This window comes from Dreissena polymorpha, chromosome 5 (assembly GCF_020536995.1).
Source record: "Dreissena polymorpha isolate Duluth1 chromosome 5, UMN_Dpol_1.0, whole genome shotgun sequence".
NCBI lineage: Eukaryota > Metazoa > Mollusca > Bivalvia > Myida > Dreissenidae > Dreissena > Dreissena polymorpha.
In genome coordinates, this window is record NC_068359.1 from 43,738,824 (window position 1) to 43,753,161 (window position 14,338).

Consider the following 14,338-nt stretch of genomic DNA (forward strand, 5'->3'; position numbering starts at 1 on the left):
ATACGATTCGTATCATACGGTTTCAGATCATACGGTTTAACGTACGAACCGGTCCAAAGGTCTTAAACGCGTATCATACAGTTTAAAGCGTATCATACGGTTTATAAACATAAGCATTCCTAAAAGAAAATCTACATGCCTTAATGCACTGTCATTTAAATCATGTTGTTTGATGGATTGTACGTGTAAGCTATTGACTTTCTCTTGTTTTATTACATAAATGTGCTTCAAAAGCTTTAAAATATTAATGTTTTCCTATTACAACAGATTACAATTATAAAATGTTTATAAGTTATACAAAACAATTAAGAACAATTGAGTTTAACCTTATCGTCTGAATTGTTATTTCTTAATTTGGATGCACTTGCAAAAGAACATTTTATTTTATAACAGCAAAATCCATTGTTTCTCATTTTCTATATTTAATACATAAAGTAAACAAGAGATGTGTTCGTCAGAAACACAATGCACCCTATTGCGCCGCTTTGAAAAAAATTACTATTATTTATTCATTTTTGACCTTTGACCTTGAAGGATGACCTTGACCTTGCCCCACTCAAAATGTGCAGTTTCATGAGAATGCCGCTTTGATTTTTTTTTTACCTTTGACCTTGAAGGATGACCTTGAAATCGAACTTCAACCACTCAAAATGTGCAGCTTCATGAGATACACATGCATGCCAAATATCAAGTTGCTATCTTCAATATTGAAAAAGTTATGGCCAATGTTAAAGTTTTCGGACGGACAGACGCCATATATTTGACATTTGACCTTGAAGGATGACCTTGACCTTCACCTTTCACCACTCAAAATGTTTAGCTCCATGAGATACACAGGCATGCCAAATATCAAGTTTTTATCTTCAATAATGCAAAAGTTATGGCCAACGTTAAATTTTTTTTCAGACGGACTTACAGACTGACATACACACATACTGACATACTGACTGACGGACAGTTCAACTGCTATATGCCACCCTACCGGGAGCATAAAAATACTTCTATTATTGAAAACCTATTAGAAAAATATGATTGCTCAGAGCAATCATGAGGCGTACACTGTCTTGCATTTTTCCTAAATATTTTCTTAGTAAAAAATTTTCATTTGAATAATACTGAGTTTCATTTTTTTAATTAAATCAACTTTTAAAATCGTATCAGCGTACCACATGAAGATCGATAACGTTATCTGCATTATACAATCGCAGCAGATCCTCTGTAATGTTCTACAAGGATATTGATAAGACCCTGCGGTGCAACTGTACTAGACTGGCAAATTAGTTTTCTTTGTAATTTTTTCAAAGCCTTGATAACAATGAAATGTATGAACTAGTATGGTTAGAAATTGACATTATTAGTTTATTTCATTTTATAACATAAGTCAAACAATTTATATATTTAATCAGAATTTATGTTAAAGTAAAGTTTAACGCAAACAATTATCACATACTTAAAATTATTGGCAGAAAAAAAACCAAAGAAGCTGCATATGTTCGGTAGGAATAATGTATTTGCTATCAAGGAAGGTTATTTCCAAGGAAGTTCAGCTTCTTTTGGGGGAAAGGCCTATACTGGACAATAAATGTGACTTCTGGAGAATCCACAAGCTTTTAAAGAGTTAAATAAGGAAAGACAAACGTTCCCACCCTTTTTTGGCCATGATTTAAAAATTGATTTTCAACAGAGGGGAATCATTGTCAAACCTACCGGTTGTTAAGATTTCACACAAACAAATATTTGTTGTCGAATTTCATTCTGATTTATTTAGGAAATCTCCTTGCTGCCATAGTTTTCAACACAGATGATCAATTGTCAAACTCAATTGACATCTCACTGAGACCAATTTTTTCTACCAAGTTTTATCTTGATTGTGCTAAAATATGAATTCTAGAGTGTTAACATGACTCTCAGGGCTCCCCCTGACTCAATTTTTTTTTAAGCCAAAATTAAGTTAAACACAGAATTTCTTCCCATTTTATCAGTTTAAGGGGGTTTTTATGAAGAAAAGATTTAGCCGACTGGAAATTTCTTGAGACAAATTTTCTCATTTGTAGCCATTTGTTAATTTGGCGAATGGCAGAGCAGGCTCTGGACTCTTCTACATCCATATTACTAAAATGCCCCATATCATGGTGTTATTAATCTACAGACAAGAAACTTTGTTGACAAATGTCAAGATATCATCGTTGACAAGTTTTCAATCCCAGTAGACAAAGTTTTGAAATTGGCTAAGAATTTTTATTTTGAGACATATGCAGGCCTTGCTCTGCCATTAGCCAAATTAGCCTATGGCTACAAATTATAAAATTTGGCTTAACAAAATTGTCTTTGGCTACAGCTTTTTCTTCATAAAACCATAATGAAAATAATTACTACCATTTAAACTTACTTTGGGTCAAGAAAATGTTCAGCCAGGTGGAGCCACAATATTGCAGTTCAATTTGCAACATTTCAGTTCAAGCCTTGAAAATAAAATGTGTATGTTACACTGCTTTAAAGTTTATTCACAATCAAAAGCAAATCAAATTGTTTTTTACTGTTGTGTCATTGTTACAAACACCTAGGTGTAAAACATCAATTTGTATTTTAATTTCTATTTTATTACCCTTATAATATCATTAGCCATAAAAATGAGAACAGTCACAAATGTAATTGGTAAACAACTGCATAATTTACAACTATGATAAATTCAGCAAAAAAAAGAATTGCAAAACAACAACATGAAAAATGTTTGGAACGTTAAGAATCCACCAAACATCAATAAAGATTCTTTGCATAACTTTAAAGATCTTTAATCTAAGGGATGCAATCCAAATATTCTGCAATTGTACTGGTCAATGGGAGACAACTGTTGTTGGTTCATTAATAGCTCAAATAACAAAGACAGAGCACTGAAATTCACTGGAATCTGACTTTCTATGAGTATTGTTTTGTAAAATGAATGGTAAAATAACAGGAAAGTGATAATAACATACAATTCTGCACGTCCACTTTTTTACATTTTTAGTTACTTTTATTAACAATCCTAATGTAAACAAATATATTTGCTTTCATTGCAAGATTGAAGAATTATTCATTCAATTCTTAATTTCAATTTTTGTTATTACATTTCCCCAAATGTTCGCTGACTTGTCAATTTGTCTATTTCCGATAAATATTTTCTGCTTTGATTGTTAATAATTGTTTTCCAGCTTCTGTGGCATCTCTGTAATATTCAAAAGGTTTTCTAGAGGGTAACAATTCTTTCTGTGTCTCACACATATGTTTCTCAGGGATATTTCTGATATGTTAAAAAGGCTATAAAATGGACTCAATTGACTAGAAAGAAGTGTCTTATGACTTGTGATTATTAGACTGAATTATATTTTTTAAACATCCTACAAAATATATAACTGTAATTTATATGATTTTTCCCCAAAATGGCCATGAAAAGACCTTTTGTGTCAATATTTATTGATAACAAAAATCCCATTTTTGTCCTTTTAGTCGATAAAAAATTCACAAATTTGCCACTTTTATCGTTAACAAAATCCCATGGTGACCAGACTTCTTTTCCCAAAATGGAGAGAAAAAACCCCGATTCTATCATATATAATTATATGGTACCGGTAGTAGAAAAGGTCCCATATTCAATATAAGATTTATTCTCATTTAAAACGTTGTTTCTATGATTAATTAAACTAGTTGAACATGAAAATTAAGTTATTTATTAAAACTTAAACTACAATTTGCTGTGTTATCATGTGATCAGATCAAAAAGGGCACGATGGGGGCAAGGTGGAGCTGAGAATGTGAAAGGAGTTGCCGGAAATCTTGTACTTGAGAGTCAGCAAAAGCTATGAAATTTTTCAGTTGTTTTCACTCACACAACTTAATGTTGGCAAAGAGTTTTTATATAAATTTAAGTCGAGAGTTCACGTTTATTTTTTTATTTCAGTTATTTAGTCGTGGTATACAAAGAATAAACACGAGCGCCATTTGGCACAAGGAGAGGCAATATCTATGAGATGCCCCCACCATTTAAATCATTGTTCGCCTTTAATTGTGACCTTCACCATTGATCTTGGGACTAAAGTCTTCTGCAGGACTCTGCCATTAACCCAAGATTCACTACGACCTTTGACCTAGGGACTTGATTATAGTCTGTGACCATGATGGCCTTTAACATTGCATTCTGTCATTGCCAAAATACATTCCATTTCATTGCCATAATACATTGATTACATTTTTTTAAACAGAACGCAATGGGTTGCTTCATATTATAACTTTCATTTTGTATAGAATACTCTTTAATTTAAAACAAACAACAAGGTTGACTTTGTTAGTAAAAATAGTAAACGATTATTTTATCAGAGAGAGTTACATATTATTAATATTATACTGCTTTTTAGATGTTCTTATTATTAGCAAGCCCTACCATTCCTCCTAAAAATGGAGATTTTTACCTTCTGGGAATTATTAGAACTAATGTGACGTGATCAAGGCAATATGTTATTGTTTTGTTTTTCAGCAAAATTAACACACAATCATATTATGATTTAACTGGGAATGTAAAAATATGCAAATGATCTAAGTAAAAGACTAGGGAAACACCCCGGATCACAAATGGAGTTAACAGTAGCACAAATTGGGCAGAATGGAAAGCAATAAACAAATCTTGCTAAGTTTAAATTATTTTCTTATGCAAGTTTTTTGGTTTAATCCAGCGATTTTTTTCCTTCTTTATAAAGTACCGGTAAACGGCACTTTTCCAATTACAAAAAAACTACAAATTTCCCAATTAGTGTCCAAAAAATTCCCAATTTAAGGTAAAAAAAAAAAAAATGTTTTTTTTTTTTTGGAAAATGCAACATTTTGTTAGTTTCCCTATGCAGCTCTATGGTTTGAACTTAGGTAAATATAAAATTGACAGCTTGAAAACACTTAGTTATCAATTTTAAAGTATTTGGGAGCATAAAATCAAATACACCAATTTCCCAATTTGAGGGTTTCACGACACGATTTTTCCCAATTTTCAGGCTTTCATGACTCAATTTTTCCAAATTGGACCGGTACGGGTACTTTTCCCAATTGGTCAAAAAAATCGCTGTAATCAAATACATAACTTCATATTACAAAACGTTTATTCTTCATTTGTAATAAAACTAAACTTATTATTATATTGCTATACCTTTATGGCAAAATGCTTAATATGTTTAACTATTAAACTGTTAACTTAAATATCAATACAAGATATGAATCATTGTCAGGATATAAACAACATCATTCAATAGAAATTGTCAATTAAAATTCCTATTGCTCATAACCAGGACTCAAATGTTAGTACAAATAAGACCCCTATTAAAGTTTATCAAGGCTTTCAATAAAACGGTTGAACGCAGGTAGCTACTCGACTCACATACCTATCATAATTTGCATGCCTCTATCAATGTGGATTAGAATGCCGCAAATATTTCTAATCTCCAACCATATAAATTATAAAATTTAAATTTTTGAAATGATTTGTTATTCTTCCCATGGGAATGATAATCGAATAATACTTAAATACATCATAATGTGAGATATTTAATATTAATACAAAATTAAACAATGTATGTTATTATTCTAATATATTAATCACCATAAATATGTTAAGTCTTCTAGCCTTGTGTATTCCTATGTTGATATACAACATACAAAACCACCAAACCAGTTTTTTTACAAGCAAACATTGACAGTACTTATTTCATGTACTAATTTAATTATAAGGTTTAATATAGTGACGTCACGCGCGGCTTCTGTGTACATGTGCGTAATAACAAAGCAACACTGGCGGCGATTAGAATGCAAGAAAATAAACACAAACCTTTCCGATCGTTTGTTTCGACCATCGAAGCAGCCCGAGATAGCATGTCCAGTGCACTGAGTCCAGATTCCATCTTGTACACAGTGCCGATGTCAATTTAATGTCCGTCTGCTACGAGTTCATCAACAGTCGACACAATGCTTTCCGATAAACGCGCTGTTTTGAAGAAAATTAATTTTCGTCCGAAAGCTTCGTCCCAACATGCCGCTTGCTCAGAACATAGAAGCGAATGTCCAATCAATAGAAATCGACAATATTCCTTTTATTTACAGCCTCAGTGCTGCACAAACAAAGCGTGTTGCGGAAAAAATCAACCATGACTTGGCCCATGGAATGTTTGGAATTCCTGCTTTGATCACATGACAAACATGCGCTCTCGATAATGGTCACGTGGGTTGTGCGGATTATATTTAGCTACGGAATGTCAAGCGCACTACGTCCGTTAATTTCCGTTTGAATACGCCGGTATCATCGTGAAAAACCGTAAACACACACGAAAAGAGTTTAAATCAAAGCTCTGAAGGTGCCACATTTGTTCGCTCTTTGAATGTATCAGGGACATATACAAACAAATTTTTTGTTTGTTTGTATAGGTCCCTGAATGTATACAATATTACAGTCACAGGAAACGAAGATCAACTTTCTAAAGAAGACCAACCGAACAGCCACTAAATATTAAAAAAAATAATATCTGTAATTCTGTACATTGGTGAGATTTTGCTTTCACACAAACTCCACTGGTGATTTAATTTAAAAGATGACGCTTTGTCGTTTATAAATAGTACAGTCATAGACAACTTTATTCAACTATATCACAACTGAACGGAAGGGAATCTTAACAGACAGGAAATAGCACAACTGTGTTTAATTGGTTTGATCAATAATGTATTATTATAGTAAATAAAAACTAAAAACAAACTAGTTCACCTTATTTATTTATATTAAAAGCTTTCATAAAGGAACGTGCATTTATCAACAAAGAAATAGGCCTAAATTGTACATACATAATACCAATTATAATAAAACGGTGAACAAAATGTCTCTCACAAGAAAGATATGATATCAGCGTATTATTTGTAACGAAAATTTAAATCGCACATTTAACAATAACAATACTGCTGTTATTTCATTTTTAACGCTTACTTCTTCTACCACTGATTGTCTTACTGCCAATGAAATGTCCGTGTAGTAATGAAGTAACAAGTTTAGAGAGAAATAAAAATTTGCCGAGACACAATGCAAATCTCTAATGGGAACATTGCAAATAATATACAAGATAAGTATTGATGCAAAGCATCAAAGGGCGTCGGGAATTTCAGTGTAAATGGCACTCAATGAAGTTACATGGAACGATTTTTTTCTACTGTAAATATTAATATATTGGCCGATTATTTTTAACAAAATAGAAAAAGATACTGGTATAACCATTATCTATGATTTTGTGTTATAACCCCCAAATAACCATTATCTATGATGATGTGTTATAACTCTCAAATAACCATTATATATAATTTTGTAAACCAAATATTTCATAGTTAACTTTATTAAAATTGGTTTCCCTTTTTTACTGGAATCCGTGTGCAGTTTTCATTAATGGAACAGAACTGTGTAGGTTTAAAACAATCTGCTTCATCTTGTAAGCGTAATTTCATATTTTTCTCAACTTCAAGGGGAGGTGATTCTTACGTTGCTCATTTACGATAGGGTTTGAGTACTCATTGATATGAAAACACTGTACAAGTTTTAATGTGTTTACGACCCCCCCCCCCCCCCCAACACTCTCACACATATATTTCATGGGCATAATAAAAACAAAAATTGGTTACAATAAAACAGCATATTTATTTTAACTAAAATGTCTACATCAAAACAAAAAGTTAACATAGAACACAAATAAAATACATTGATTATACTGGGGCTCGAACCTTGGGCCTCTCACATGTGAAGCGAGCGTGTAACCACTACACTACGGAACCGCTTGAAAAATCACCATCTAACTAAGATATTAATTAGCTATTAATAGTCGGTTTGAATGTAAACCCGGAAGTTTAAACGCTGGATAGTGAGCGGGTTAAATGTCCATACCAAAGGGTCCAAACCACTGGCAAGATACGGATCAGGCCTGCGGCCTTCTATATGTGGTTCTTTAAAACAAACTGTAGGAGGACTTGATAGTTATGAGACTGGGGTGCTGTGATGGTGCTCCTCATTGATAAGCGGCTGCTTCCTTTATCAAAACTCATTATTACATTTAATAATACGCTCTATAGCGCCTTTATTAGTAACTAGGTGGTTGCTAGGATAGTGGAACAATGAAGTTTTGTTTTTATACAAAACCAGAAAGTTTCAGCTGTTCGCGTGTTTGCCCAGTCCCTGTGATCTTTTATTATTGTCCAGTCCCTGTGATCAGTTATTAATTAAAAGAATTAGCTTTGCATTGTTGGCAATAAATGTTGTAGTAAATGTAATAGGCACAAATGCAGTACTTATTTACACTAATCTACACACAAAAATCACCACTATGCAATTTATTCTGACAACAAAAATATATACATTGATCCGTAAATAACTTTTCCTCCCATTAGCGAAAAAAACGTATTACATACTAGTCGCCGCACTTCAGTGCGACGCCAACAAGAGTCTTCATTTTATGCATTTTTATTTAAAAAAAAAGTAAACCAATTTTAATTCGATATAGTTCATGTCCCTTTTCCATTTTACTTAAAAGCCCATAAACACTCAAAATCACCGAATATTTCGAACACTTTTTCGAAATTTCGATATTTTTCGGCGTAAGCTGTATTAAGCCAGCTTAATTTTCACCTTAGCCTGACCTTTGTAAGTGTCCAATAAAATTCCAATAAAATTTCCCGCGGCTAGGTACGAATGAATACACTTCATTTATTCCATTGGCTGATTTGAGTATACCACCAGAACATTGGAAACATATCCGCGTCTTTGTAACACTGTTTTACTGTATGAAACAATTTTATCTCGAATGAAAAGGCTTAATAGATAGAACAGTTTTACACTCAATTCTCGACATCAATACAGTTTGTGCGTACACCTTTTATTTTCAGAGTATTACCAGCGCAAGAGCGTTTATACTTAAAAGGCTATGTTCTCATATTTAGTACTTACTTCCTTATTCCTGTCAACATGTTAACATGTAAAAGTATAAAGAGCAATGGAAGCGAGGCCTCACTTTAAAGCATTGCATTTCAACCCGCGAGGTATATCGGGTCAATTCGCGGACATTCAGAGTTTATATACAGGTCATCACCGGAGTTGGCGGCCAGTAAAATAATCGTTATATAATAAAGACGCTATCCGTGAACTAGGTGACCTGGAATTTTCTTTAGACCAGAAATATGTTAAATGAAGATATTCAGCAATATAATTATGGTATGTAAATAATAGATTCTTAATGTGTTTTCAACAATACAATGATAAATATTATTGTTGATAAATTTAACAATAATTATTCGTCCATATTGCTTAATGTACTAAAGTGATATTATGAGCATGTAACAGTTTATAGGTGTCTATCGCAACCGTTGATTATTTTTGATGTTTCTACTTCATATACACTTATATTAATTAATGCAGCATCATCATACTAAAACAATATACCAGAAAGAGAAAAATAATGCATTTGAATATCAACCGTACTTTCGTGTGACAACTGATCATGCGTTTACGAGTTGAACCTAAATTTAGTTTTAGTGCAGATTTGTTCATACGACACAAAGACACGAAATTGTTTTACGGATCATTTCAGCTTACAGGACTGGGTGGGTCACGTAAGAATATCGAATATAAAATATATTTTTATAAACAACTGGTAGCAAGGTGAGTTGCAGATAATTAATCAGTAACCACATTTTAACTAACTATTTTGACCTGTTAATTCTTTTCAGCTCAACTCAACAGAGTGCAAAATGCCCATAATATCACTTTAAGCATTAGCACGATGATAATTGATACTGTTAATAATCGAATCAAATAGCAATGCCCGACAAACCACTAAAACAGGTTTGTTTGAAGAACGCGCCTATAAATACGGATACTTCTCGTGTGGCCGGTTGACTCATATGTTTAAATTTCACTTCCATTCTTCTTTTGGTTTTCTGTTTTGTATCTATAGGTTTATGACCAGCAATATGTTATAATGTAAAATAAGCCGCGAAAACTCCCCGTAACATCCCGTACTGCGTGTGATGCAGCTAAGAACTGCACAGAAAAAGACATTCGCTATCCTTGATCTCATTCATTAAACTATTTACGCCGTATATCTTTTTTAAAGATATTTCTTGTTAAAGATATTTCTTGTTTAATTTATGTTCACACATTTCTGTGCTGTTTATCAAGATATGTGGATTATCACAAGTATCTCATTGAAGACATGAACACATTAAAAATAAATGTTCCTTATAGCAATAGCCAAAATCAACGCTAGATGTGGACTGGTAACACAGATTTTACGCGATACAAAATGTTCGTTTGCATTTTTTTTGGTCACAATATATATATTACATGCGAATTTTCGGCTACGATATTCGAACATTTAAGAGCGAACGCGAGATTGGCTTCGGAAGCAGGAAGTAGTTCTCATAAATTCTTATGAATTCAAATCTGCCGACATTTTTTTCTCAATTTTCGAACAATCAAAGCCTGTTGTTTATGCATTCGTGATATATCAACTATCTGCGGAATTCGCCGCAAGATTTATTCAATAAATCGTCTGCTGATTAAGAGTGGTTTTATTGCTCAACTTATGAGTTAAGTTAGCACGTGTACAATTCTATTTATAATAAACCAATGCAATTTTAATGATCAAAGTTATGTAAAGAGTTGACCTCTAATTGACGTAAATAATGAACTATTTATTTTTTTATCATGTAAAGAATACCACAGGTGGTTAGCGTGTGGCTATGATATTAATTAGTGAAAACATCATTTTGAATGATAAATAATCATATTATAACGAAAAATAAAATTTTATGAAAAAAAAATTCACTACCAAATATATATATATAACAAGGTATGCAACTCAAAATCACCCCAAAACGGGGTGCATCGCTATGAACAGTCATATCTTCATCAATTGTGCAGCGATTTTCACGATTTCTGTCTAATTCAACGCAGAAATGAATTTCCTTTCTGGAAATGTATATGTCCTGCAATATTTCTACAAATGCTGGGTCAACTTTTTAAGAAATAACACGATAAACAACTCGCATGACCCAGTTGACAATGATCATGCAGTCTTTAAAACTGAAATCTTCACGGAGTAAACGGCATCTTCCCTAAAAAGTTCATGTACCTCGATGCCATAATTCAATTAAACTTATGAAAAAATATTTATTACCGTTCGTGTCGTTACATTATGCATCAAGACTAACTGTCCAGCGCCGTTTGAAACCTTTGTTTACATACATTTCAACTAACTTATATTTTAAACAAACGAGTGATTTCATTGGTCCAATGCGGAGGTGTGTCTTTACAACTGGAGATTTCATTCATAAAGACTGCATGATCATTGTCAACTGGGTCATCCGAGTTGTGTATCGTGTTATTTCTTGAAAGTTGACCCAGCATTTGTAAAAATATTGCAAAACATATACATTTCCAGAAAGGAAATTCATTTCTTCGTTGAATAAGAACGAGATCGTGAACATCGCTGCACACTTGATGAAGATATGGCTGTTCAAAGCGATGCACCCCGTGTTGGGGTTATTTTGAGTTGCATACCTTGTTATATATTTATTTGATAGTGACTTTTTTTCCACAAAATTTAATTTTCGTTATATGGTTTAGTGTAAATCTATTGTACCTCAAAGAAAATACTGAACAGGTACAACAGTTTCCCTCCATTCCTTGATTTTTAAGTAATTTGGTGAACAGTAGTACTTTTGCAGACCGATGTTCAAAACCCTACTATAAACCTTAGTTGTTAGTCAGTATTAGAGTGAAAACTGCGAATGACTCAATGCGCACAGCAGATGTCAGAGTGTTCAGGGGCATTAAGTTTCGACAGCCCCATTCCAACATTTCAGCACTCCTACCAACAGAGAAGACATTAATATTTGTTTGCTTCCAAAATTAACACAGTGTTGCAAACAGTATCGTACATAGTGAATTAAATGATATTCTGTGTTTTTAGTGTGTTTGAAGCTATTTATATGAGATTGTTCAGTGTTTTCAACTGACAAAAAATTAATTTACAATTTTTATATCTTTAATATATAATAAACAATCAAATTCGTTGCATTTATGGATATCGCACGCAAAGTACATTTATGTATGAAAGGGTGCGAATTCCTCGATATTTGGTAAAATCCTAACAAAATAACGCATATTTAAAAAAACACATATAACATTTGACCTCAGTGTGTGATCTTAGCCTTAATCCTCGAGACACGAGTCTTACATGTGACACAGAGCAAGATAATGGGGAACAATTGTAGAAAGTTATTACAGAATCCCTTGATGCAAAGGGAAGCATTTGGTAAATTATGAATACATGTATATGATATGTGGTATTTAACATTAATGGTTGACCTTTACCATGCCTCTAGGTGTATGGATCTTGCAGGTTACTCAGCCCCAGATGATTGCGAACCTTGATCAAATGACGCGGATGTTGTTTTTAGTTGTTCGCTTGCGGACAACTAATGTTAAGATTAGATTTTGTAAGTCAGTCTGCTCTTAATTACGCTTAGAACAATAACCACCGCATCTGTCTGTTTATTCTTCAACACTGGTACACTGCAGACAATGAGTGTGTGTATGTAATCAATAGTGTTTAACAGCTTGTGCGACGACATCGGCCAGTTTGTCATTGAAATGTGTACATATTGGCTGCGTTCAGGGGAAACGGGGCTTAATGCATGTCAAATAAGTGGTGTTGTGTGCACACTGATTAGCATGTGCAGTGCGCACAAGCTAATCAATGACGACACTTTCTGATTTTAGGGTGTTTTTCGTTTAAAGAGTCTCTGGTACTGGGATGACAATTAATTCATATGCATTAAGCCATGTTTTCCCAAAATGAAGCTTAAATGATCTTTTCTATTAATGAGTTAAAAAAAATTATAAAAGTGAAAATTACTTCAAAGTTACCTCGCTTACAAGGCAAATAAACAAATTCACTTTTAAATCAAACAAGAGCCATGTTAATCTGGCCGCCGCATTGTGTTGGCTTGTATGAGAACATTTGTTTTAGAGTAGGATAATATTTGTAAAACATGGCACCTTTGTCATCTATTTATATTTCAAGGATGAATTAGTTATAGTATTGGAGTTGTGCTGTAGAGAATAAAAAATATGGAAATGAAAGAAAGGGAGGTAATAAAAACAAGAGGGCCATGATGGCCCTGAATCGCTCACCTGACTAACCAAATACAACCCCAATCCAGATTTCATCAAGATAAACATTCTGACCAAATTTAATAAAGATTAGATGAAAACTGCGACTGCTATTGTCTACACAAGGTTTTTCTATTATTTGACCTAGTTTTTGACCCCAGGTGACCCAAATACAATCCCAACCCAGATTTCATCAAGAAAAACATTCTGGTCAAATTTTATAAAGATTGGATGAAAACTGTGACCTCTATGGTCTACGCAAGGTTTTTCTATTATTTGACCTAGTGACATAGTTTTTGACCCCAGATGACCCAAATACAATCCCAACCCAGATTTCATCAAGATGAACATTCTGACCAAATCGCATGAAGATGAAAACTGTGACCTCTACTGTGCACACAAACAAATTGTTGACGGACGCACACACGCCGCACATCACACGGTCACATAAGCTCACCATGTCACTTTGTGACAGATGAGCTAAAAATTGAAAGGCTTAAATACAATTAAATAAAGGGTTTATGTTTCAAGTGAATCCCTTATAAAGAAAGGGTTTATGTTTTAAGTTTCAAGTGAATCCCTTATATAGAATTATAGTTATGCTTCAGACAAACATTTACTTTGAAATTAAATAAAGGGAGATAATTCAAAAGCTAAGGTAGATAGTTATGATATTTGGTCACTACACGCTTCCTAGTTGTCGTCTGTTTATATTTGAAGTTGCAAGTTTATCCCTTCAGTAGATTTAGAGTAATGCTCCGGACAAAACGGTTACAAATTTACTATGAAATTAAATAAAGGTAGATAATTCAAAAACTACGACCGATAGTTATGGTGCATGTTCACTGCACTTCTCCTAGTTGCTATCTGTTTATATTTCTAGTATCAAGTAAATCCCTTCTGCAGATTTAGAGATATGCTTCGGACAAAAATTTTCTTTGAAATTAAATTGAATGGATAATAATTCAACAAGGGACAAAATTGTCACAAAACCAGGTTTTCATTGTGAAAAAAAAATCTGATAAAGGGAGAAAACTCAAACTGAACTTTTGAAATGACCAAAAAAAATTAACCCCCTTTGTAAGTTTTTTTTTTTTTAAATCTATTTTTAGTCGTGGCGAC

At 33.2% G+C, this 14,338-nt stretch overlaps 2 protein-coding genes across 3 annotated transcripts in view; both read right to left on the reverse strand.

Moving 5' to 3' along the window:
- The window catches only part of LOC127832344 (transcription cofactor vestigial-like protein 4), a 121,213-nt gene extending 114,985 nt beyond the window's left edge, over window positions 1–6,228 (reverse strand). For both annotated transcript variants that reach the window (XM_052357762.1, XM_052357760.1), the window contains exon 1: window positions 5,846–6,228. In XM_052357762.1, the coding sequence (XP_052213722.1) occupies window positions 5,846–5,918 (73 nt within the window). In that variant the 5' untranslated portion in view covers window positions 5,919–6,228. The remainder of the gene's footprint in view (window positions 1–5,845) is intronic.
- LOC127832337 (protein kinase C delta type-like) overlaps window positions 1–14,338 on the reverse strand; it is a gene marked incomplete in the record, with an annotated part of 162,725 nt that overhangs the window by 38,602 nt on the left and 109,785 nt on the right.